Raw genomic sequence first — 27364 nt, 5'->3', positions numbered from 1 at the left:
TGTAATTGAGTGACATTAAATAGACGTGAGAGTACTTCCATTACTGCTTCATTACTATTTGTAATCCATTACTTGCAGCACTGAGTATATGTATCCTCTGCTGCGTGAACACGCAACACGGGTGCGTGACGTCACGGAACTAAAAATAGCAGCTCTGAAAATTAAAGTGTGAACCGGTGAGTGTGTGTGTGTGTGTGTGTGTGTGTGTGTGTGTGTGTGTGTGTGTGTGTGTGTGTGTGTGTGTGGACTGGGATATAGGAAGTAACCCCTTACGCTGCTGCGTTTTCACGCATTCATTCCGCGCGCGTAATGGCTGCGCGCGTCAAATAGGAGCGGAGCTGCAGACTGAACAGCTGACGGTCGAGTATTAAAAAAGAAAAAAAAAAAAAAAAGACGTGTGGAGGGAGGGTTCCGAGGAGGAAAAACAAGCCCAGAGTCCGAGGAGGAGGGCGAGGGGCGGCGCTAATGTACTATATGAAGAGGAACATGTATATTTACTGAGATGAAACCTGTGGCGCTCCGGAGGAAACGCACCGCTCGGATGTTTGGGACGCCCTGTTAAAACGGGACTTTTACGCGTCCGGTCCGCCGCCTGTACCTCGGTTGCGCACGGAGAGGATGCTTGTGAGTCTCCAGTAACTCACACCTGGAACGAGGAACCAGTTCCGTTTGTAAACCGGTCGCATTCTGTTACGTTGCAGAATGCGCTTTTACGCATGACACGCGGAAATCCTGCTCTATGAGTTTACAAAAACTGAAGCACGTCAGTAAGTGGTGAAATCCTGCAGAGGGAATCCAATCGCAGGCGGGATCTGCACTCTGAAGACACTTTTTATTGCTGCTTTTTGGACTCTTCATCCTTAGAAGTTGCTGACTAAGAACTTTTCAGGCGTCAGATAAGCGCGGCACGTAACACTGAACGTGGTGAGGCGCGCAGAGTGAGAGGCGCACAACCAGCGAGCGTCAGGTGCTGCGGGGAAGGAAGACAGACAGACAGACAGACAGACAGATTTCTGCTCAAAAGCGGGACAGTAAAAGCCTTTCTGAAGATGACGGACGGAGCGAGGCAGCGGAGCAGCTCGTCGGGGTCCGCCAAGGATGCTGCCGCCGCGGAGCAGGAGTCCGGAGGGGGGGTCGCGCTCAAGAAGGAGATCGGGCTGGTGAGCGCCTGTGGGATCATTGTCGGTGAGTGATGGATGCGCACATTTACAGGTGGAAAGTATGAAGGTACGCACTAAGTATGAAGGTGCCCATTCACCTCATTTGTATCATTTACAGAGGCTTTATTTTCATCAAATCCGATCTACCGATTGCATCACGCAAATGATGGATCCTTAATTAGCGCAAGAATTGGCCAATCGCGCAAACACTAATAGATTGCGCAGGCTAAGGGTTAGGGGTAGATAGCACAATCGAAGGACCTTTGCTCAAACAACGGATCCATCATCTGCGCAGCTCAATCAAGCAAGTTGCCCGAAATCACTCGATGTGATTGTCTGTGATTTGGTCCATGACTAAAATAGGATTACATCCTTACTGGAGTTTATATTCATCTCAATAATTACCAGTGATTTAAAAATTCTTGATTTCCACGGTGGTTTTTATCACAGGAAGTCATCAAGACATTGTGAGCAATGTTAATGCTCTCTTTGTTAATTCTGATATTTGGCCACTAGGTGTCTCACATTTGCTTCACGCTGAGCAGAGTGTGTGTAAATCTCAGCTCTAATATTACACCTCGCTCCTCTCGTATTTCCCCCAGGTTTAAAATACTGGCACAACGTGCCAAAATGTTTTCAATGAGGCTTTTTAAAGCCTGATCTGAAGTCTAGATGTAGTAGTCCTATTAAGGCATGACGTTCTCGTGTTTGGACCCGCCTGTCACTGCAGAGGAACAGTCTTCATATTGAACAGACCTTATTACTAAATTAAAACATGCATAGTGCAAAAGCTAAAGGAGGTTTTTTTTTTTTTTTATTTCACTGTATTTTTATACACGATACATGACACACCATGTGATCAAATACTATTGTTACCACAAAGAGCAACTTCACTGTCTGTATGACTTCCAGTGATGAAACCATTTGTCTTTTAACATAGTATTGTGATCTTATGTGATCTTATTCTGTTATGATGGACAATAATCAGCCTGCCTGATACTGTAATTGTGGATGTAGTCAAATTTTAAAAGTACCTCAAATCACATGGTGAAAGTCCCCCCTCAAAAATATCAAATTGCAGTAATCCAAGTATTTTTTACCTATGTGTGACTTCCAGTCCAGGTTACAGGTACTCACTCAGTGGGTGTTTCCCTTTTTATTGACTGGACATTGTGCGAATTGATAGAAGTTATTTCCTCATTTTGATCCGCATGATGCAATCGCACTGTAACTTCACTTCACTCCACGAAACTACTAATATAAACAGTGTACATTGTACTAAAGTGTGTGTGTGTAATTCCATATTTGAAACAAATACTCAAAAGTACCCAATAAGAGCTAATTCAACAGAGTAATCCGAGTATTTGTTTGGAGTTTGGAAGCATCAATTGTTACTACATTGTGACACACAGATTTCTTTGCCGCTGTGCAATCCACTCAACTCCTCACACACACACACACACCCACACACACAGACACACACACACACACACACACACACACACACACACACACACACACACACACACACACACACACACACACACACACACACACACACACACACACACACACACACACACACACACACACACACACACACACACACACACACACACACACACACCCTATCATTCCTTTGTAGTCCAGCCAATAGGGAGTGTGTTGTGTCGTCACTGAAGCTCAAATCTCCCTCGTCCATTCACAATTTTTATTTCTAATTTGTCGCGCCCCGATCCGCTCGGAATGTCTCGGTAGGAGAGATCGCCGAGAATGAATGAACGTGTTCAATATTTGCGAGGACGAATCCTGTGGTGTGTGTTCTGCTCCGAGGAGCCGAGCAGCAGGGGGTGTGACATCATCAGTACCGGTATGAAAGCCAATCAGCTAAAAGCATCACTGCTGCTGCAGCCAAAGCCGAAAGATCCCGACTTGTTCATGTCTGTTTTTAACCATTTTAATTCTTTGTACAATATAAGCAGACCTGCACGGCACTGATCACTCAGTTTCACTTTATTATTCCTCACTGTTCTTCTTTAACTTTATATTTTCAACCAGTTTGTTTTGAGGCTGTTTCCCCGGTGTGAATGCATTTTTGTGTTGGAATATTAATCCATCACCATGACGACAGAGTAGATGTGCGCTCCATAAAATCATGTTTTGGCAGTTTTATCAGACGTGATCATTATTATTAACCTTATTATTACAGATAAACCCTCAGTGACAAGGATTTGTTTTACTGTGTCATAAAGATCGCTCTGAACACTCCGTCACTGCTCCGCCCCGAGTTCTACAAGTGGGCGGGACAATCTGTGCACCAATCAGGATATTCTAAAAATAGGCAGGTCATTTTCCAAGAGATCTGATTGGTCAGTAGACGGGCGCCTCCATTCTCTGCTCCAGAGTTAAACATCAAAGTGCTGGTAAGAAGTGAATCTGCTTTGCAGTACTGAAATCTCAGGGAAAAGAAAAAGCTGAGTCGTAATATCGGCCCGAGGTTTATACCATGTTTTACACTGAAGTCCCGTTTGACTACGCGAGATTTGGAATATTGAGCGTGAAGAACATAGACCTATATATCTAGTTTTATAGAAGTCTATGGTGCAGAGCCTGATACTCTGCTGAAGAATATTTTACATATACAACATATATTATGCACATTGATATTGCGATAGTAACTTTGCAGCATGTAACTCCGATAGTTTTAGTAAAAAAAAAAAAAAATGCATTTAATAGAATTTTAACTGATCTTAGACTCAACCTGATTTATTTTTAGGTGTTGGCATATATTTTTACAGCTTAACGTTAATTTTTGTTCACGATAATGTCACTAGACGTCGCCATGTCAACTAGCCTTACTGACAAATTGCAACCCCTAGTGGACAAGTTAGGAACAGCAGCGCTCATCTACCTGGTTATTTTTACACTTTGCAACAAGGTGGATTGAACTGGGAAGTTTTCTGTTTAATACCTTTGACTCACACGTAGTAAAATCTTTTAACCCGAGTCTGTTAATGTGCGCCCGCTGATTGCTTGAAAGGATTTCTCCAGCGACGGGGCTGATTTTCATTCAGGGCACAAGGCGAACAAGCGTCAGACGACTCACTAATCAATACATGCTCATGGGCAAGGCGTGGGGCAGGGCTGGAGTCTGTGTGCGTGTGTGTGTGTGTGTGTGGTCTTCATGTTGAGTTTGACCTTGAGACAAGGGCATGGCTCATTCGTACTCGGTTTCCACGGTAACGGGAAAGTGAGGAGGAAAGGTTATAGTGAGTGAGGTGGGTTTTTTTCCCGTGGGGATCGCTGCAAGATGGAGAGGAGGAGAGAAAGAGAGGGAGAGTGGCGAGGAGCAGCGTCACCACTGAAAAGATTTGCACTCATGAAGGAGGGAAATTCTACTCATAATAAAGGCTTGAATCTATTATTCATCATCTATAAAATACCCTGTTTTAAGTAAAATACTGTTTTATATAAATACATCAGAGGACAATGTAAAAGCGATGGAATTCAAGACTAAAAAGTAAAATAGGTAAAATATCTCAGTGGATTTGGTTCAATTTGTGTTGTTCCACATGAGACCAAACCGGTTTTATGTGGGAATATGTAGCGTGCAAAACTAGAGTACTCAGAGTACTAAATATCCAAGTACACATACAGCTGGCGAATGTACTCACATTCTTGGTTTAAACTAATCCAGAGTGAACTAATCACTTAAACATAAGCAGAAGTACAGATACTGGTGTAAGAGCAAAGGAGTGAGGGGAAAGTAAAAATTACAGTTTGAATTGTTTTACTTGATTTAGGGTAGAAAGGTACAGTTTCTGTAATGGAAAAAATACTTTATTTTTAATTTTACATGTACACACACACACACACCTGTGAGAAACGTGTTTGAGGTAGTTGCCTCTATGAATGAATGACTGACAGTTGAACGTGTGTTTGACCTTCAGCTATTCATGTTCAAAACCAGCAGGAGGTGGATTCTGTGTCTTCTGTGCGAGGTTAAACGCCACGCCCTTCGTCGCGTCAATGCGCCCGCATATGGACCATTACATTCATTGCTCCCTTGTTCACCCACCGATCATTAACAGACGGGCTGGCAGCGCCGTGCCAACTGAGTCTTTTATGTACCGCCGTCCAGAGTCCTGGGCTCAGTCACCAGACCGCTCAGGGCACCTCGTCCCTGACCAAGTAACTCCTTCATGCTCGCCGGGCCCGCTCGGAGACGTGAGCTCAGGTGACTCGTCTGATCCTTTGCTCTGCGAACATACCCCGCTGGCTTTCCATGAAAAGGGCCCAGCACATCAAACGCCGTTTATTATTTTGGGTTTTTTTTATGGCCTATTGTACAGTGCAGGCATTTATCACACACACATGAGCACAGAAATGTCCAGCGCCAGTAATTGGGATTAGAAGTGAACTTTTGGCCACTTGTAAGAAGGCCCCACCCTGATAATGCTGTTTTATTAGCTCTGCTGGCCTCGCCACGCCCCCCGCCACTCTCTGCGCTCTGGAAGACAATTGCTGCATGAATAAGCAGCTCAGATTCAGCTTCAAATCTCCGTCAGTCAGGTTGGAGACGAAATCCTGATTCGGCGTGCCTCGATGACATTGTGATCTTTGCAGTCTCCCCTGCAGGTTTACTCTCGGCGTAGTAATGAGTCACATGCATGGTGGCTGTTTGAACATGGATTTAACACAGAGGAAAGCCAAATCATACCAGAGCTTTTACAAAGGCGGATTAGAGTTATATCATAATGCTGCACACACACACACACACACACACACACACACACACACACACACACACACACACACACACACACACACACTGAAGATTGCTATTATTTGGAGTGGTGGTGTACAAACATGAGTCTCTCAGAGGCACAAATCACTCTGAGCTGTTGCTCCTGTGCTTGAATTCAATTAGTAAAGAGCCAACTGAATAGTAAGTTGAGCTCATTGAATCAGATTGCATGCGTTTGATCATTTCATCCACAAATCATTTTAGTTTCACAATATTTGCAACCGACGTTGAATTTAAAAGCCGGAGTCGTACATTGATCCGCAGGCCACCACTCGCCCATGTATGATCTAGACAAATGGTTTATTTATCAGTGGACAAATTGATCTAAATCTCTGTTTCATAGATAAATATGGATGAAGTGAGGTTTTATTATTTTCTTAGATTTTGTCTGTTTTAATGAGCTGCTGTGGTGATGGGAGGAGAGTGTGGAGAGTGTGAAACACTTCTTGGAAACCAAGTCTGAAACTAGTCTGAAACCAAGTCTGAAACTAGTCTGAAACCAAGTCTAACTCTAGTCTTAAAACCAGTTTCAAACCGAGTCTAAAAGTAGTTTGAATCCAAGTTGAAAACTACTCTGAAACAAGTCTGAGACCAAACTAAAATCAAGTCTAAATCTAGTTTTAAAACTACTCTGAAACAAGTCTGAGACCAAGTCTAAAATCAAGTCTAAATCTAGTTTTAAAACTAGTCTGTAAATCTAACCTGAAAGCTTCTGCTGCTGCTGGAGAGCACCAAAGTCCGAGACGAAGAGAAAATATCGAGCCTCTTCCTCTGCGGATCAACCGTCCAATAACAATACCGGATATCTAAATATCCTGTGCTGACAGAGACCTGCTGAGATCCCTGGAAAAAAAAAAATGAAGTGAATTTTGCGTTGCTTTATATTACATTGCGGGTGGGATCGGTCGCTCCCCTTTCGCCTGGTTAAAGACAAAAGGATGTAAAACTTGAGGAGGCGAACAGGAAACCTGGAGTTTCCACATCGCTCAGCAGCCTCACATGCTCTCGTGATGCGCACGCCTAAAAGCCTTTCGGATTCAGCCCGTGTGTGCACTTTACTGCCTCTTCGCTGACGTTTACGTCGCAGAAGCATATCAGGAAGGCCACGGGTGAGATAATGCTGAGTCAGCCGCTGTTTTTTCTCCCTCTCAGATGTCAGAGGTCATACGTTGAAGACCACCTCGGCCATAAAGATGTCAGAATAATCAGCAGAAAGGACAAAATTACGCTTTTTTTTCCCCTTTCACCTGCAGCTGGATTCACAAAAGCAGGACGCTGCACGTGATGCATACATTTATTTTTATTTTTATTTTTAATCTTTGCATGTTTTCAGTCCAGCACATGTTTTCTGGTATCTGTTTTATATTTAACAAAGAGGGCAGATAGAGAGTTGAGGTGGGTGATTTTACAGAGCTTAAATAGAACAGCGTTATGTGCAAATTCAGATCCAGGATAGGGAGTCTAATGATGTGCCTCCGAGGGGTAATTATTGAACCTCAAAGTAACTGCATGTACTTTGTTGAAGGCCCAAAACTGCACATCTGTTTCCAAGCAGTGACGAGGGCGTGCGCGCTGAATATCTGCTTGTGTACGTTCAGTTTTACAGTTCTCTCGTTTATTTAAGGTGGGATTCAGTTCAATTTTAGAGTTTTGCATAAGAAAATCTGCCGGTACTATAATTACTTAATACGACTGAAGGTACAGTGACGCAGCTCATCTCCTGACAGTGGCTGGGATTGTTCATGCTTATTCATTTAGATTTCATTTGCGGTTCATATAAACCAAAGAAGAAAAACAATCAAGCACCCCACAAGAAAAAGCCATAAAACTGCACAACTTGAAAGAGCAGAAACTAAAATAAACACTCTCGCGTCAACTTTCAATAAACTAATAATGACCTTAAATTTTCCAAAACAATCTAGAAAAAAAGCCATAACAGCGTGTGTGTTTATCTAATGACTCAAATTACTAAAATATTCGATGTGTGCGTGTTTAAACATGAATACTGTACTGCTAAAACAGGCATACGTCCACGCGAAAGTGCTCCCATTGTTTAATGTTTATAGCGTACTGTTCTCGGTGCGCATGCGTGATTTTGTAACGTAACCACACAAACAACAGCGCCCACTGGTGGCCTGGCATGCTGACTACATCATTTTCACAGTTTCTGCCATTTCCTTGTAAATGGACATTGTTTTCAAAATGTTGCCATGTAAATGCCAAACTTTTCACAAACCAAAAAACCCCAATGTGTTTTCACTTGTCTGTAGGTATTATTAACCCCGTTTACGTCACAACATTTCAACAATCGTTGATTATGAAAGTCTCTAGAAAGTCCAGCAACAACCAAAATGTACTTCAGAGATCACAGTAAAACCTACAACCTACTATTCAACAATGAACTGGCACCACTAATTGAGCTTAACAAAACCAAATAAATCAACTTTATCTAAGAAAAATAACAGGAGGGATTTTGGGTAGTTTCATGCGTATCTTTCCCCTAAATGAGTTATTTTACTTTGAATAGATTACATGGTGTAAAGTTTTACCAAATACTTTAAAAACCAGAATTTGAACACACATTTAAACATTTTCATCTGCATGTATGTAGCAAATAAGTTTATTCTCTTAATAGAGATAAATGACTTGCTTGAATATCAAAGTTAGTAATACAGGCAACATGAATGAAATGTTGATATTTCAGATGCATTAAAGCATCAAATGGTTAAAAAGAAACTAATAGCATTTGGCCAGCACACTTTTGAACTATCACATAAGTATTTCCTTAACTTTCATTTGTAATGAAGTACAATTCAAGCAACCTAACGGTAGTTTTCATGAATTCAAATCTTATGTTTTCTTTCCTCCGCTGTTAAAAATGCATGATTTTCACATACAAATAGAGGTTATATATCTGCTCAATGTCATGCATGTGATTTTAGCGTTTAGCACTGCATTATATTATATATATATATATATATATATATATATATATTTATACATACACACACAAGACCTGGTTTGTTAATGAAGTACCTTTAATCTCAGAAGCGGCAGGGTGGGTTGATCGGTTTTATCCTCGGGAATAATTAATCTCATAAGCTTGGCACATATTTTAACTATACCCGTCGTTTTAGCTCGACTGAAGCAGTTTAAATCTCAGACTTTTTTTTTTTTATGAGGGTTTATATAGTTCTTTTGAAAGTATATACTGGCGGTTATTGTGGCCACAAAGGATCCGCATGCGCTCATTTCATCAGTCACACCTTTGACTTTTGTACTGTAAAATGCCACTCAGCCGATCATGCAGAAGACGACCTTTCACCCCGACACCTTGTTTTATTGGCACAGTCGTGACAGTCAGCCGTACACGATTGGAGGCTCCTGACCTACGACCCCGGCCTTATCGGGCCAGGGAAATTCTTTCATGTGGAGCCTGAAGCCGACCGTGTGCACGGCTATCTGACGCTCATCTGACATGTCAGGGATTTACCCCCCCCCATCTCTACATCCACTACATCTCATCCCTCCGCCCTCTGTGCACTCGTTGACCCGGCTCATCCCATCTCCTCATAACCGTGCCGAGTCAGCATGTTGCAGGTTCCTGCTTTCCCCGAAGGCTCGTCCGCGGCGGCGCTCTTCAAACTTCTGCTTTCCGCCGCTATTCAGTCGTGACCGAGTTCATAAAACTGCCTGCTCCGTGTGTTTGCTCAGTGATGACTTCGCTTTTGATCGCGTGTCGTAAAAGTTTGCACCGACTCACAAATGTCTTTACACACACAGAAATGAAACAGCCCCTTCGACTTAGCCGTAGTTAAAGGATGACTTAAAGAAACATTTTCACGTTTGCACTGACTGTCAAGTTAAAAACTTTCACTGTGTTTTGGGAGTCGATTTACAAAAGAACGGTTAACAGAGCCAGTGAAAACGCAGCTTTTTGAAACACTGCTACTGCTACTTTTATAGTAAATACAAGAAAACAAACAAACAGCGCCCACTAGTGGCCCAACAAGAAGACAACATCATTATCAGTATTTCTGCTTTTTTCATTTTTAGAATATTGCCGCATAAACGTGAAACTTGTCTGAAACAAAAATGCAGAATCGAAGCATTATTACTTGAAAATCAGCTGAATAGTTTGGATCAGCTCTTCCCAGAGTTCAGACTTTCCTGCTGCTTGTGACAAATTCAGGCTTTTGGAAGAATCAAAGCTTTTACACACAGGAAAGTCATTTTCTTCAGGCTGCCAACACAACCTTTTAAAAAAAAACCTGTACAGAAACCTGACGCCACCCTCTTCCTCTCTCCATTGTCCTCCCAGGTAACATCATCGGCTCAGGTATCTTCGTCAGTCCCAAGGGCGTGCTGGAGAACGCCAGCTCCGTGGGCTTGGCTCTGATCGTGTGGATCGTCACCGGGATCATCACCGCCATCGGAGCGCTGTGCTACGCCGAGCTGGGCGTCACCATCCCCAAGTCGGGAGGAGACTACTCCTACGTCAAGGACATCTTCGGCGGGCTGGCGGGGTGAGAAAACCACGACAGCCTGTCCTTTGTGGCTGGAAGCCATCAAAATCAGCGTAGTGGATGGTGGATCCACGCGTTCAGTTTCCTCCCACAGTCCAAAGAGCTGCATTTGAAGCTAATAGGCAACTCTTAAAGTGGTTTGTTTCCCCTCTCTGGGAAAATGAGACGTCATCTCTGCAAACAAACTAATGACAGAAGCTGAAGGCTTGTTCTGCGTTGGGATTTGATTATGCATAGACTTTCACTCTGAAGGTCAGGGAGGTTTAGGGAAACCTTCAGTTGACTCGCCAAAGTATTTCTTTAATCAAATATTTGACCCACTTTCCAAGAGAGAGGGGCCTCCTGAAAGATTGAAGTTCATTTGTCAAGGATTTAGGGGTGCATACCACCGTGTCTAGATGCCCCCTGCGCGTCCCGCTTTATGATTCGGCCGATGTCGGCGAGACATTTTGAATGAAAACACAGGAAGAAGACAAATAACCCAGAGAAATGTATGAGAGGATGTATGTGGACGGATCAAAGTGGAGATGGAGAATTATTAATGTCGCCTCGTGGAACTCGCCCTCCTTCCAGCGGTGAGCTTTAAGTAGGAAAGCTTGGGAACAACTCGAGGTTCATTTCCGACTATAACAATATCGTTTGTTGGCGTAGTTTCCACACAGCGTGCCTTCACCCAGACTGTAAACACAGATTAGGCCATTGTTTTGATCGTCTATCGCAGGGATACACGTTATAGAGGTATTCTGGGAGAGGAATTCACGCAGACAAAACAGCCAATGATTGTTTTCGTCTCATTGTACGCCGAGTATCAGCACACATCAATGAACTTTTTACCTCGGGAGCACTTTGTAGTCGGCGGTCTCACAGGTTTCCTCGTGTCGGGCCCACGCTGTTTCCCTGTGCCCTCCGTCGAGCACAAACAAACCACATCCAAGGACCTGTTTGTTTTCGTTGTCCGGCTCGAAGCGATACCCGTGAAGGCGGAAACACTGACATCACCTGGTGGAAGAGAGGAAGTGCTCGTAAAAAATTTTTACGTTCAGACACTTTTCAAAGTGTTTGGTGTTCAAAGGGTCTTTGTTATATTGAACCGATAAGGGACGTGTTACACCCATGAGGTTTCCTATATAAACCTCTGGAAATAGTTTGTCCGATGTGAGTATAAAACGTCCCTCGTTTCATCTGCGATATATTCGGTGTTGGGGTTATTAGATACTGTTGTGCATCGGGGGGCAGTGTTGAGCCACTTCATCACCCGAGTGTGGAAGGGAAGGGGCTCGAAACTGCTTCGATAATACTTTGGTCCTCGGAAAACCAAAGTCTCACCACAGTGCAAGAGCCAAGAGCTTCAAACTATTTTTGAACCGACTCATTACAGTCTCTAGTGGTTCAAACTTGTACTGCAAGACGAAACGGTTTAGTAGATATACAAGCGGCACATCTTACAGAAATGTATTTAGATACGATTACGCCTGTTTTTACTCATTTGACCTTTTATTTTAGGTCACGTTGATTTATCTAGAATGAAAATGATTACATATTGTACCTAGAGTTGCAAATGGCTGGAAAAATCCCAGTTAATTGTCCCCGTCCACATCGTGAGGCGTCGCAGAAATTCTTAAATTCAAAACCCCCAACCTACTATATGAAATCTGTAAGGTAAACATCAGCAATACATCAAATATATCATCATGTGATATCATCAAAGCTTACTCATTGTGTAGTTGGTCCACAGGTTCAAATGTGTGGTCCAGGATTGTAGAAATCATCTGTGCATGTGATGGAGGAGTGCACAGTGCATGTAGGGGGCGTGGCCTCAGTCGGAGGCCTGCAGTACACTGTGTGCTATGTGCATGTGATTGAGGAATGGCAGAGATATTCAACAGTACTGGCATAAATCCTGGTTGATTTATTCTGTATTCCTCCAAAATATATTCATTTATTAAGAGCCAAACTTCAGTTTAGTCAATTAGCAGTATATTCCTGGTTGATTCCCATAAATTCCCGTATAGTTCCATGAAAAGTTTCCAGTTTAATTTTGCAACCCTGATTGTATCTTGAACTGAAGTGAAAAGAGAAAAAAAAATTAACTGAAAGAATTCTGAAAACCTAAGATCCGTTTTTCCTGGGCTCTACGATGAGGCCATGGACAAATTCATCGGGGGAATAAAAAAGTACAAACCTTCCAGGAAGCAGAGAATTGTTGCTTTAGTATATACTCCTCATTATAGAGGCCTTTAGCTTGCCACACATCAACAACATCAGATTTTCAGGATTGAAAGAAAAGAGGAAGACGCACTCGCTTACAATCTAAAAAAAAAACGGCTTGCGTTGTGGTCGACTCAAGTAACTTTGAGTAAAGCACCTCTCAATGCATGATCAATTATTTATACATGAATCTGCATTATAGAACAGCAGCTCGTCTCTTTAGTGATCCTTCAAGCTACAATGCAGAAGGCTTTTTGGTTTTGTTTTAATCTCTACCAGAACATCATGAGGTCGTGTTTACAAAAGCCAATAGCTGTGCCACGGGTGAATAAAAGCAGTGAAACGCTCGAGGGGAAAAAAAAAATGTAGGTCGCGACAAAGTGAAATCTGGTGCACCTGCTTCAGAAACACTCATTCTGTTTCACCATCCCGGGGTCGGTGTGCAGCTTTCAATCAGCCTGCAACTGGAGCTGCTTTTTCCCTCCACAGCGCACACATTCCAGTGATTTACAGTCAGGTGGAATGAGGACTGACCCCCCGGCTCTTAAGCTTTTGGAGAATTTCATGGAAAGAACACGTGGCTGCAGTCTGCTGAGCCTCACTGCCCTCCTCCTCCTCCTCCTCCTCTTCCTCCTCACTACGTTCTCTGGTGCATCCGGTTACACGTCCTGTCGCTCACGCCACAGCCACCGCTGCACCACCGTCTGGAGCCTTGTGCAAACATGATGCTGTAAAAACTTCAGATTATAGCGAGGGCTGCACACGTCCCATTGAGAGCTGCAAACTGGTTCTTCTTTCTGGTTTCTGATCTAAAATTAGATGAGGAAGTTAATTCAAGAATACTAGTTATTTAAAAACATTGTGGGGTAACTAGTTACGTGTTGCTCTGCTTTGACATCAGTTACATAAATTAGTGAGAGGAAGATGCTCTATAATCTGGATGTTGGTGGGGGGAAATGCTCTATAATCTGGATGTTAGTGGGGGGAAATGCTCTATAATCTGGATGTCAGTGCGGGAAGATGCTCTATAATCTGGTTGTTGGTGGGGGAAATGCTCTATGATCTGGATGTTAGTGGGGGGGAAATGCTCTATAATCTGGATGTCAGTGCGGGAAGATGCTCTATAATCTGGTTGTTGGTGGGGGGAAATGCTCTATAATCTGTATGTCAGTGCGGGAAGATGCTCTATAATCTAGTTGTTAGTGGAAAGGAGATGCTCTGTAATCTTGATGGTCGGGAGATGCTCTATAATCTGGATGTTAGAGGAGGAAGATGCTCTATAACCTGGATATGAGTGGAGGAAGATGCTCTATAATCTGGATGATAGCGCCTCTTATAAGATTTATGAATAAATAGTAAAAAGCAGAAACTAAACATCTGAGGTAAACCACCAACTTGCAGACAGTTCTTAGAAATGGAGGCTGTTAATCCCAACCACAGCAGATACAGGCTAAAGTGACGTAGGCAGAATTACACTGTCCTACAGCCGCATGTACGTCCGTCTGTTTTTTTTTTTAAAAACTGCGCTCTCCTGTGCGTCAGGTTCCTGCGTCTGTGGATCGCCGTGCTGGTCATCTACCCCACCAACCAGGCCGTCATCGCGCTGACGTTCTCCAACTACGTCCTGCAGCCGCTGTTCCCCACCTGCTTCCCGCCGGAGACCGGCCTGCGTGTGCTGGCCGCCATCTGCCTCTGTGAGTAACCCAGCATATCTGCAGTGTGTGTGTGTGTGTGTGTATATGCAGTAAATACACACTGGAAGCCATAAACAGAGTTTTAATGTGTGTGTAAATACAGAACGTCACTCAAACAAACGACTGAGACTCCTGGAGAAACTGAGCGCTGAAATATAGGTCACGTATCGTTGGGATTTCCACATGCTAACGTGAAGTTTACTTCAAACAGATGCAGAACAATCATTTTCTTGCCTTCAGTTTTTCTTTTCTAAGCCAGAGAAGTGTTTCTCCCCTGGTGGCAGCCTGCTGCAGGGTCAAGGCGATGCCCAATTTGTCCTTTTAAACCTTGAGAAGTTATAAAAAGGTATAACTCCACCACAGTTTATTCGAGACAAACTGAATCTATAATATAATCCTTAGTGCAACGTGACAACTTTAACATTGACATATTTAAAAAAAAATTAAAAGTTGCTTGATTATAAAGCTATTCAGGGTGTGTTTTATGTCTAAACGGTGCAATATTTAAATAAGATTATTAGACAAGACTTACCCAGTCTTTTAAAAGCATGTAAGAGGGGTAAAGGTATTTGACCAACATGTATAACAGTTGCAGACTTCCTAGAAAGAGCAAGAAAAGTTCATATTTTCACATCTTTTGATGTGACAATGATGGAAAACTGTCCCGGACGTGAGAACGCTGGTGAACTGTGGGAAGCAGCTGAGAAATACCTGAGCTCAGGGGCAGATTAAAGAATTACCCCCGGGAGAACACGGAGTGCTTTTTAAAAGACTTCTTGTTGGGGCAGGCTGGGACGGGGGGGGAAAAACTAACAAAAAAAAAAAGGTTTCATTCACCAAGTGAGAAAATTATTTTACGAAAGCCTACAAGCTTCCAGGTAAAGTGTGTGTGTGTGTGTGTGTGTGTGTGTGTGTGTGTGTGTGTGTGTGTGTGTGTGTGTGTGTGTCATGACGGGGATGCATCAAAGCGGAGGAGTGTGTGTTCATGCTGACATACACCGCTCACACACACAGGTCAAATACTGCAGGCGGCCTTCAGACAGACGCATGTGTGTGACCATCACAAAACAACACCGGCCTCTGTTAACGCCCCGAGCCGCCAGATAAACTACTTTTACTTTTAATCGTAATTGTTTAAAAACCAAACGATGTAGTGCAACAAAGTTGTACTTGAGTAACTTTTATCTGACATGTTTATCATTAAGGGTCGCGGGGGAAAAAAATGGAATAAAGTATATTTGTATTCAAGTACACCTGCGTTTACATTTCATACTGAATTACTATGAAGGTAGCGACCGAAAATCTACTCGAGTAAAATTAGAAGTAAAAAAACTACTACGACTTTTTAAACCACATTCGAAGGAATTTATTTAAATTTTACTGTATAAAAGATTTACATAACACAAACACAAAGTAGCTGAAACGTACAAGATGATGAACAAGTAGATATAAATCAGGGATTTCCTCTGTTAATTTTTTAGTTAGTTATGACTTCAAAGGAACTGGAGTAGCTTCTATGATGTATATTGTACCTAGTTATGAGTAGAATGTGGTGAGAATGAGGAGTCGACATCGTCTCTAATGCCTTTCGAACCATAAATCAAAACACAAACGTGACTCAAGCTGAAAGATCCATGAAAACTGGAGGAACAGGAGCCGTCAGACGATACGGAGTTCTGTCAGACCTTTACATCAAAGGGGAAGTGTTCCAAGTATTAGAGTTTTCTCTTGAACTCTTCCCAAAAAACAGATGTGCCAAAGAAAGATTGCATGTCCTTGCATGGGCAGCAGGTTGAAGGTAAAGCAGCAAAATGCTGCAAAAAAGCATTTTTTTTTTTTTTTTTTTAACCAGAAAAGTAACGGCGCCTGTGCTTGATGTCAGTTTTAGAGAAACAAGAAATAGCTGGCAGGGCCCATAGATAGTTATTTGCCCGCCTCAGGGGGTAAACAAGCTGTAACGACTGATTCCCTCGGTGAATGTAGGTCAATATGTCAGAAACACCTCGAAGATAAAGACCATCAGATTGAGGGAAAGAAGTTTGTCGCCCGACTGGTTTGTGTTTTAGCTCCTTTTCAGAAACGCGCCTGCCGACAGTTTCCCTGCCGGGTTTCCACCGCCGTTGCCGAGGAGAGAGACGTAATGAGACGTTGGTTAATTCTTACGCAATGCTCATTCCTGGAAGCAGCCCGCACGACTATATCTGCCTCTATGATGACTATCTGCGACTCCCTAAATGCGTCCCTTGTAGAATATTATATAATATAAGCAGGTTATAGGCTTACTCGGTTGGCTACGAATTTGGCTATAAGCAGATTCAGTTGCAGTGGAATCGGTGGGGGGGGGGGGGGGGGGGGCTCTGGCCACAGGCCCGCCTGGCCGTGTCACGCTGCCGCGGCGAAAGGTTTTTCAAGGTGTACCGTTTCAGAAACATGCACGCGGTGGGATTCTCCCCGGGGTCCGGCTCCCCGGTGCAGATGGCAGGGTCGGGAGTGAACGCAGCGAGTTTCCACACACGTTAGAGGGACATTTTGTATACTCAGCTTACAGACAGCTGAGGTCCCCCCCCCCCCCCCACCCCCACCCACCCCGCGGATACCAGTCCGTCCTCGGACGTTTATTCACAGACGGAGGAGGAGGAGACGCATGTGCAGCATGTTGTTGATGTACAGCGGTCAGCAGGTGCTTCGTTTAACGTACAGATCAGTTAAGGTTTATGGAATTGCCTCATGTCAAGTCGGAATTTACGTCTTAATCCTAGACTTCCTGTATTTTCACCATAAAAGATAAAGTTAATGGCAATCAGAGTCAATACAGGAAAAAAATTTAATAAAAACTTGTTATCAATGGCGAGGAGAAATTGTGATTGGGGAAAACAGTAAAAGGAATATGCCGACATATTTGATTGTGGATAAAGTCTTTGGTCTCATGTTGTACAGTGTGAGGGGTTTGGAGACTGTCAGGAACGCCGATTCTCCGCTATGCCAAAAAGATCAAATCGAAGTGAAACCGGCACAAAAATAATAGTTTGTAGATGTGAAGGTGAAATGAGGAAAACCACGTCCGTATTCTCTGAGCAAAGTGCAAAAATTGCACGGGAGCCTTAAAATGTAAATTTCTTCAGGTCTGTTATTTAGAAAAACGTTTTCATTTTGGTCCAACATGGGATCAAATTGGGCTTTTTTGTTTTTAATCACACATTCAGTAATATAACAAAGATATTTCAATAGAGTGAGTGTAAATGTACACCTTCAAGTGTTATCTAATGCGACGTTAAACTTCTATTTCCAACTCAAAAGTCTGTAAATTAAGAAGCATGTAATGTCTGATTCTAATTAGTATACAATTATTTGTGTGAAAGAAAGAGGAAGAAATTCAGAAATATGGCGACACGGTGCAGATTGATGTCTTTATTTTCATTTATATTATCTGCTCAAACACACAAACACAAGTCTGTGTATTTGTTTGCGTCCCACTACGAGTGCCGGTCGGTTCATCCTGCCATGGTTCCCCGCCGCTGCTGCCGCCGCCGCCACCGCTCAGCTCAGAGATTCTTAACGGGACAAACCGAATCGTCCGGGGTCAAACGGGGCCCTTTGCTGAGCGGCACCCTGCGGGCCTGAACCCTCACAACCCTCCCTCGTCAACAAATAAATTAGATGCTTTGTTGAATAAATGTGTTTCTGGACGCAATGCCTTCCACGTGCAACAACTTTAGAGAACTTGACACACTCCTTGACAAAAACAAAATTTAATTCTACCTACACTATAATACATTTATGAGATAAAATAATCTCAATTATGTAAATTTAGCCATATTATGAATACAAAATAAGTGAGCATGTAAATAATTTACATCTAAATTTGTTTGAGAATTGTCAGATTTATTCATTTATACGGGTAAATTGAATGAAATGAGTGAAATAGTAACTAAAACTGAGTATTTTTTGAGAGGAGTGCTTTGTGCCGTCACTGGAGTATTTTTGAACAATGGCACTTTTCCTTGTGATCACCTTTGCATATCTGCATCACGTCCCGTTATTGATCAGGTCGTTATCTCTCGAACGTGGTGCGATATCAGCGACAGCAGTGTGTGACAGTGGGACGACGCGGCAGAGAGGTCAAAGGTCGTTCAGACGCGTGACGGTCGACAAGTTCACATCATCTTGCATTGGGAATTGTTTTTTTTTTTTAAAATACAACCCTTTTTGCACGATTTCAAGTGAAAATGGAAAACTTTCATAGCATTTTGGGGGTCGGTTACAACGATAATACTCGTACTACTGCTGTGCATGACTGTAACAACGGTGAACAATTACGAAATAAATTGAAAAATTAAATATCAAAAGACTTCAAATCAGCACATAAAAGACAGAATGAATGACTCGGATCAGCAGAAATGTGTCCAAGGCATTTAAAGTTGGTTTTCTTTCTGATTTCAACAGGAAACCTGAATTTCAAACCTGTTTTTTTTTTTTTTTTTTAAATCCTCCATCTGTTTCAGTGCTGCTCACCTGGGTGAACTGCTCGAGCGTGCGATGGGCCACAAGAGTCCAGGACATCTTCACCGCCGGCAAGCTGCTGGCCCTCGCCCTCATCATCATCATGGGCATCGTGCAGATCTGCAAAGGTAAAACTTCCTCAATTAACTCTCAACTTTTTCTTTTTTTTTTTGCGTAGTTGAATGTTTGGTCAGGCAGTATACTATGAAGCCACTTCATTTTGTTAAAATACAGCGGTACAAACCCTCTGGGACCACTAGATGTCACTGTATGACAACAAAATGCTGCTACAATTCCACAGAAAAACCAACATTTTTACTTTATTTAACCGACAGAGCAGGAATCGTTTGCCAAGACGGGAAAAGTAAATGCTATATATGCATATGACTTATATCACACAATTTTTTTTGGACTGAAAAAGCATGTTAAACTATCAATATCTCACATATTTTACATGTTTTTTTTGGTTATTAATTTCTCTAAAAAGTCTTTACCTCCCTTTAAATATTGCCAGTAGGATTGTTTTACAATATAATTACTTGCACACTTTCTGAATTTAATGGTTGTTTGCGTAAAAAAATCTTTACAGCAGTTTTTTCATGTAGATTCTTAAAAAAAAAAATGTATTCAATTATTTATATTATAATGTCCCTGACACACACAGCTGCGTCGTCTTCGACATTGGAGGCTCCACATGGACTTCACAGGGTTCAGCAAGTTCCTGGGGCTCTTCTTTAGTTAAAATACACAATGCTTATATCAGCAGGCCTGCGGGGGGGTTTGCTGTTCAAACATGGCCGAGGGTCAGTTATTGTTGGGGCCACAGGGACAAAGACCCTGAAACAACAGACGAGGGATTCCTATGCGAGCGTTTGAAGACGGTGACGAGTTTGATGGAGGATTTCACGTCATGTGCAGGGCGCGGATTGTCATCAAACGAGAGAGGAGGGGTGTTTTTTTTTTTTACCTGACATACTTTATTTTAACCAGGAATTTCATGAATATAAATGTTAATTTCCTTCTAATACATGTTTAAGTGTAATGAAATTGTAATTGAGTCAACAACTAACAGGTATGACAGTTGCAGGGTCCATGATTAACGATGCATCCACCCATTTTTAAATTAAAGCCCCGTTTTCACAACGCTTTAAGGGAAAAGGCGTCGTTTTTGTGTCAGAAAAGTCTCGCAAGATTTTAGAAACGTGACCCGTTGATACAGAAAGAACAGAAACGCTGAAATGATGTAGTTAGCATGCCAGGCCACTAGTGGGTGCTGTTTGTTGTTGTAATGTAATGAAACCACACACCCACACGATGCAGAGAACAATACGCTATACACTTTAACAATGAGAGCACACGGGCATTCTAGTGGACAGACGACCAAGTTGGATTGTTATTACGGTGACTGTCAAAATAAAAGCACAAAGTCCCAGGAGAATAAGGACTGAAAACGAAGAAAAAAAAGGCCTCTTTATTGCGTTTTATCTCATTTTTGTAAAATAGGTGACAAAAAGAAATTTCTTATAATTTCCTAAAGACACCTTCTCTGAGAGCTCAGTCATAGTTTACCTTTAATACTAGAATTAAAGAAGAAAAAAAGTAGACCAATGAGGTATTTGTTCCCCCAGGGATAATAATTAACAAATGAAATTGTGAAATTGAGTTTGGGATTTTACATGCCGTGTCAAATTACTCTTGATTAGTGATAGTCGACATCAGCACTTTGCTCTGATTCAAAATGTGCATTTTATATATTCCACTTGTTTTGTTTGTTTGTTGTGCTGGAGAAGCAGCTCCAACCGTTGTGAGACCCCTCGGGCCTCTGGAGGGGAAAATCCCACCCTGCTCACGGAAAAATGCTTGAATTTCACAAAGGAAAACAACAGTTTGGTGGAATTTGTTTTTAAAAAAACAAAAACAAACTGGTGAGTCTCCTCGCAGTGACTTTACAGGGTAAAATGTGAGTTAATGGGTTTCAGATGGGTTTCCCCACAACAAACCCAGAGTTAAGTGGAAACCGGTTTGTTTAGCGCCTCAGGAAAACAGGATCTGCACGCGCCAGAGCTAAAGGACGGACAGATGTGTTGTTTTCAAAAAGCTTCTTTTTTTTGTTTTTTCCGATTATATGCGAGGTTTTATTGCATCGTATTAATGTGCCTCCGGGTTTGCCGACATCGTTTCTGTTTCTTAATCTTCATAAATACATAATCCAACAACATTAGACAAACCCCCCCCCCCGACGTTCTGCGTCTCCCTGCAGGAGAGTACTACTGGCTGGAGCCCGCCAACGCCTTCGAGCCCTTCCAGGACTACGACGTGGGTCTCATAGCTTTAGCCTTCCTACAAGGCTCCTTCGCCTACGGAGGGTGGAACTTCCTCAACTACGTCACAGAGGAGCTGGTGGATCCTTACGTGTAAGACACTCAAAACTCTCGGCTATTGAGGCGATGTGCCGAGGAAGCAGGGCAGTGAGACTTTAGGTAAACATGTTGAGAGTCGAAATGACGACATGAGTCATGGTCAAAACACTTTGTTTTTCTTCTTGTTGGCTGATTTGAATGAGATTCTCTGGAGTTTTTCGTCACGTATTCAAGTAACTTTTTACATGAATGTTGAATTCCCACATGTTTTTCACATTATAAGATATTATTAATAAGCAGTAAAAGCATAACACGTCTACTGGTTACATCGGGGTCTGTTGTTCAGTTTGAAACCCCCGAGATTTTCAGAATATTTACCTTTTGTGTTCAACACAATAGGTTTTGCCATCCTATTACTTCTCACAGTAAAAAGGGAAACATGCAGATTCACAAATAATTAATTAGTTAATTCATTGTGTTATTGTAATTCGAATAGTTGTATGAGAAAATATGAAATCTTGATTTCCTGTCATTTCTAGCAATATTTGTTTTTTGTCCAAAATACGACAATTTTGCCATAAAATACAGTATAACATAGTTAATACTTTGATAATAGAAAGTAATTGTAGGGTAAAAGTATAAATTATGTATTCATACCCCTGTAGTTTTTACGTTAATATTTACTAACAAACTCTATATTTCCCTTTTTACTAGACAAAACATAGTAAATAGAATTAAAAGAGAAGTTACTGATACTACTCATCTCCCGTTTAAAGGTTTATTTAAATTGCCTTCTATGATAAATATTCATTTTCACTTGCAAATTTGACTAATTTCTCTTCCTGTGAGGTCGTGATTTGAATTTGTTGCTCAAAAAGCCCAACGTAGTTTTCCTTGCTCCTGATACTGATGTAGTGTTCCTCTCCCTGCTCAGCTTATCGCCTGAAACTTGTGTTTTTGCCGCCTTTAGGAACCTCCCGCGCGCCATCTTCATCTCCATCCCCCTCGTGACCTTCGTTTACGTCTTCGCCAACATCGCGTACGTGACGGCCATGAGCCCGCAGGAGCTGCTCGCCTCCAACGCCGTGGCAGTGGTGAGTCCGCCTGATCACGGCGATGGGGTTTCCCCCTGGTGGCCGGCCTTTGTTAATACCACTAAAGTTTGTGCTCGGGGGTCACGATCGTAATCAACAGATTAAAAAACGAAACAAAAAAAACATGGTCTAACCATCCGCCTGTGTGCCTCCCTCCTCATCTAACCCCCATCTCCTCATCGCCTCCATCCATCCAGACGTTTGGGGAGAAGCTGCTGGGAGTCATGGCGTGGATCATGCCCATCTCTGTGGCTCTCTCCACCTTCGGGGGAGTCAACGGTTCCCTCTTTACCTCCTCACGGTTAGTCGGACTGATGTGGCTCTGAGCACGTTTTTCAGATTCCTCATCAAAGAAACGCATCTCCACCCTCATGAATAACAACCCATGCTGACGTAGATTTAGAATATAGTGCGGCAATAGGATCCAGAGTCAGGAGTTTGTTTTAACCTTTTTGGTTTATTTATGGAGAAATTCTTTTTTTTTTTTTTTTTTTAAATAATAAAAATACAGTACAAGTCTAAACTTTACCAGCAAATGTCATTTAAAAACTGCTCTTACGTGATTGCGGGGGGGGTTTCTGCCATTTATCTCACTAGTCTATGAAATAATGACACTTAAAATCCTAAAATTATGTTAAAAAAACCTCAGATTACTGCCTGATAATGACTCTGCTGCATAGCGCTCATATTTTTGTGATTGTAGTGGTATTTTGTAATTATTGAGATACTAAATAAGCAGAAATATAATTGACTTCAGCGTAAAAATAAAGAAAATAGGACAGATTAACTCAAACCAATAACTGAACAATCTGGAGTTCATAAAGTAAACCTCGTCTAAACTTCATGCTGCTCCTTTTTCATTTCAGGTTTTCTTCCTCTTTTCATTTTAACGTTCGACTTCTCACCGTCTTTGGTTTCAGCGACGGGGCTGCACGATGTTGATGAATGGTGATGAGTAAATAAAGAAAAGACGAGCGTGCGTTTTGGGGTTTCGTACATTTTAACCTCACGCGCCGTCATGTTTCCGTCTTTCTGCTCCTTTCACGCCTCCGGTTATGAGATCGTGTTGAAATAATGAAATTAAATCTGTTGACGTCACCCAATATATCGTGCAGCCCCTTAAACGTGCGGTTCCGTCACGGACGTCTTCATCGATATGTTGACCCCCGTCCTCGTCTTCCTCCCCCGCAGACTCTTCTTCGCCGGGGCCAGAGAGGGCCACTTGCCCAGCCTGCTGGCCATGATCCACGTAAACCGCTGCACTCCCATCCCGGCTCTGCTCTTCACCGTGAGTAACCCCCCCCCCCCCCGTCACCCGAACGTTCACCTCCGTCACACGCAGCCGGTTGCTGAAGTGTGTGTGTGTGTGTGTGTGTGTGTGTGTGTGTGTGTGTGTCCCCGGCCTCGCCCCGCAGTGCCTGTCCACACTGCTCATGCTGTGCACCAGTGACATGTACACCCTCATCAACTACGTGGGCTTCATCAACTACCTCTTCTACGGCGTGACCGTCGCCGGGCAGATTGTGCTGCGGTACAAACAGCCAAACATTCACCGGCCAATCAAGGTGGGCTCATTTGCTTTGTCTTCCATTAAGACGATACCGGAAGGTTTTTTTACCTGCTGACATTCAGCTCGTCGAACTAGAAATAGGTATTTTTTTCCCTCGTTCTATCCTCTAACCTTAATTCCTTCTCCTGCCCGTACAGATCAGTCTGATCTGGCCCGTCATTTACCTCCTCTTCTGGGCCTTCCTGCTCATCTTCTCCCTTTACTCCGAGCCCATCGTCTGCGGCATCGGCCTGGCCATCATGCTCACCGGCGTCCCCGTCTACTTCCTGGGAGTCTACTGGGACAACAAGCCGCGGTGTGTCGGCGCCTTCGTCAGTAAGTCCTGCTCAGACGCGAGGTCGTTCCCGGGGTCTGGTGGCGGGGGGGGAGGAAGGTCACTGTGGCACAACGCTGCATAAACTACGTATCGGAGACTCTTTAGCGTCTTTTTAAGTCAGGTCCTGCTTCCTCGCTGTCCCACGCATCTCACAGTCTCACCCAGCTACTGCCTGTGATTAGTTCATCGGCTGCAGGAGTGTGTACTTAGTACCAGCTGGACTTATTCCTACACCCCTCCACCATGATCATATCAACCACAGCTACTCCAGATATCTGGTGTATTTATGGTACTATCCAATACTTTAAGGTTTTTGTTTTTTCTGGAAATCCATTTCCAGAATTCTTATATATATATATATATATATATATTTGTGTCTATGAGGACAGTTAAAGTAAATTAAATCCAAGTTACAGATTTTTATTTATTGGAAATCATATTGTTACCACAGCGCTCATCCTGTATCTATAACGACCTCACACTCTTCCTGTTAATGAAATAAGAATATTTTATTCTGATTCCAGGATGATCTATGAGACCGTAAAGAGGCTTAGTGTTGTATCATAATATCTTCTGTGTGAATATCCCCATTGACGTGTGTGTGTGTGTGTGTGTGTGTGTCACGCGATTTGTAATTGCTGCTTGTATAAACTCAGCGTGACGTTTTCCCTCATCTGACTCTAAAGCCGCACATCTTTTCTGAATGTTGAACTTTGTTTGATTCACAATGAACGATTTCATCAAAGCCAAAGGAACAACATGTACTAGTTAGACCCACGTCGTTGTTCGCATATATCGTATTTTCATTTTATTGTCCACCTTCCCGATGTCTCGTGCGTACGGAGGCTTTCTGCTGGTCCAGGCCTGACCTCTGCCTCCTCCCCCCTCCAGATAAAATGACGTTCTTGGGCCAGAAGCTGTGCGTGGTCGTTTACCCGGCCGAGAGCAAAAGCATCGACAGCGGAGAAGAAGGCGAGGAAATGAAGGAGGCTCGGTCTCCTCTGTCGAAGGGCGACGGCGGCGACCACAAGTCAGAAGACTGCTAAAGCGCACTTTTTTTTTTTTTTTTTTTTAACTCTCACCCCCTCAATCACACACACACACACACACACACATGGGTGCACACACCTGCGCAGGCATGGAAAGAAGTGGATTGAGTCGTGACCCCCTCCACACTTTTTTGAGGTTTTAAGTGTCATAATCAATCGAGATTTTTCAATGTGAAATATATGGCGAGGTGTTTGATGTAACGCAGCCTCGTGGTTTCCTGTCTGAGGTCCACCAGAAGTGCAACAGAGAAAGGTGAGCCGCTCCTCCATCCCCCTCACAAACGTTGAACCACTTTTTCACTTTCTGCACCCAAAACAATGGTGACTGGTTTTTTTTTTTTGTTTTTGTTATAATTACACAAAGACTATTTCTCCAGTGATGTCAAACACTCCGTTTTTTATTTTATGGGGGGGGGGGGGTAATTTTGATTTGTTCAACACACCAAAGCTGCATTTTTGAACGTCAAAAATCTAAATCAAGTCATGTGATGTGCTGAAGTACACTAATACTGTGTTTCATTTTCAGAAGATAATTGTATTTCTGAAGAAAAAGAAGAAATGTTTTTTGTAATTGTGATAATTGCTGGTATTAAATGCCTTTTGTTTTTTTTTAAAAAAAAATTAGTTTTAATATGTTAATTTTTCTAGCCTTGTAGACACTTTCTTTTCTAACAACATTCATCCTTTCCCCTTTTATTTTTACTTGATAATGTCTGTCGTGTAACATCTGGAAGCTGTTGTGAGATTTGTGACGTGTGTGTTAGTGAATATGCGCACAGTGTTTTTTTTTTTTTTAGGTTTTTTTAATTAATTGCCTTAATTACAGTGTATTCTGTGTTTCTTAAGACCAGTTTCTCATTTTTATCTAAACTAAAACAACAAAAACAAACACTGCCCGACTCTTAAAAGGCTGGAAAATCATCTGCAGTTTTAATCACCATATTTGCACTGTTGATGTGCAAAAATCCCAAAACCGACACGGGAATGCTCGTGAAACCCATTTTTTTATTGGATTTTTTTAAAGAAAGAAAGGTAATGATTGTCTTTCACATATTTTTCTTTTGTAGTTTGTCATTTAGCTGCATTTTAAACAAAGATGTGAAACGCATTTTAGTTCAGCGTCGACATAAACGACTGGTAAGATAGTGCCAAAATAACCTTTAAATGTATTAAAATGTCTATATTTTCGCAAAAACCAAACAATTTCAAGTGGATATTACTACAATCTCAACGTGAATCCAATTGGGCGGACGCCTTTTCCCTGCATTCCTTCTTCCCTTTCATTTTCAGGAAGAAGTCTTATTGGAATCAAATTAAATGGAAGGTAAAACTGTTAATTGTGCAAAATATGATAATCAAACAGCTACCTATTGAGTGTCTGAGGCGCACAGGAAGACTTGTTGTCGTCTATATACCCCCAACAGCCTTTAATATTATTATTTAATTAAGTGGAAGTGTATTGTAGGCACAAAAAAACATAAATTATTACAAAAATAGGTGCACTTTATTGGGTTGCCCCGTCAGCAGAATTTGCATTTGAGAAGAAAGCAATATAAAAAGAAAAGTTGTATTTCATCAAAATAAATATTTTCGAACAAAATTCAATGTAAGTGGGATAAAGAATAATTTAAATGACGGCGTAACCTTCAGTGTCAAAGTATAGTTTGTTTTAAAAAAAAACTGCTGATTCACTGCCTAGAAATGAGCTTCACATCAAAAGACACCGTTTCTTTATACTTGGAATCGTCCAGACGACATTTCAGTGCCGTGATTTATCCAGGCAGCTGAACACGCACCCCTGAAAGAAGTCATTATCCATATTTATGGAAGCTGTGTCTCGTCCTCCGGCACGTGTAAACACATGCAGTGTCTTCAGTTTTTATAATCTATCAGCGTCTCAGGGCATCTTCAAACTGCCTTCTACACACACACACACACACACACACACACACACTGAATGCCTCCCTGAAATCCAGCCGGTTTTGTGCCACATAAATGTGAGCTGGTGCTTTCACGTGTTCGTTCCTCAGGAGTTTCAGCCTTTACAGACGAGACGTCGATGCGTCCGGCTTTTGCTCGT

The 27364-nt window shown here is 42.4% G+C and overlaps 1 protein-coding gene across 1 annotated transcript; it reads left to right on the top strand.

Moving 5' to 3' along the window:
* Nucleotides 1-458: 458 nt before the first annotated feature.
* On the top strand, nucleotides 459-26127 carry slc7a8a (solute carrier family 7 member 8a). The gene is made up of 11 exons (XM_080486049.1): nucleotides 459-1185; nucleotides 10289-10493; nucleotides 14244-14395; nucleotides 18898-19023; nucleotides 21156-21309; nucleotides 22226-22349; nucleotides 22547-22650; nucleotides 23541-23637; nucleotides 23765-23914; nucleotides 24057-24234; nucleotides 25127-26127. The coding sequence occupies exons 1-11, from the start codon at nucleotides 1050-1052 to the stop codon at nucleotides 25279-25281; spliced, it is 1581 nt and encodes a 526-aa protein (XP_080342175.1). The 5' UTR covers nucleotides 459-1049; the 3' UTR covers nucleotides 25282-26127.
* The last annotated feature ends 1237 nt before the right edge of the window (nucleotides 26128-27364 follow it).

Source organism: Lipophrys pholis, assembly GCF_963383615.2.
Source record: "Lipophrys pholis genome assembly, chromosome: 18".
In the NCBI taxonomy this organism is placed as follows: domain Eukaryota; kingdom Metazoa; phylum Chordata; class Actinopteri; order Blenniiformes; family Blenniidae; genus Lipophrys; species Lipophrys pholis.
This window is presented reverse-complemented; position numbering and strand designations above follow the sequence as displayed.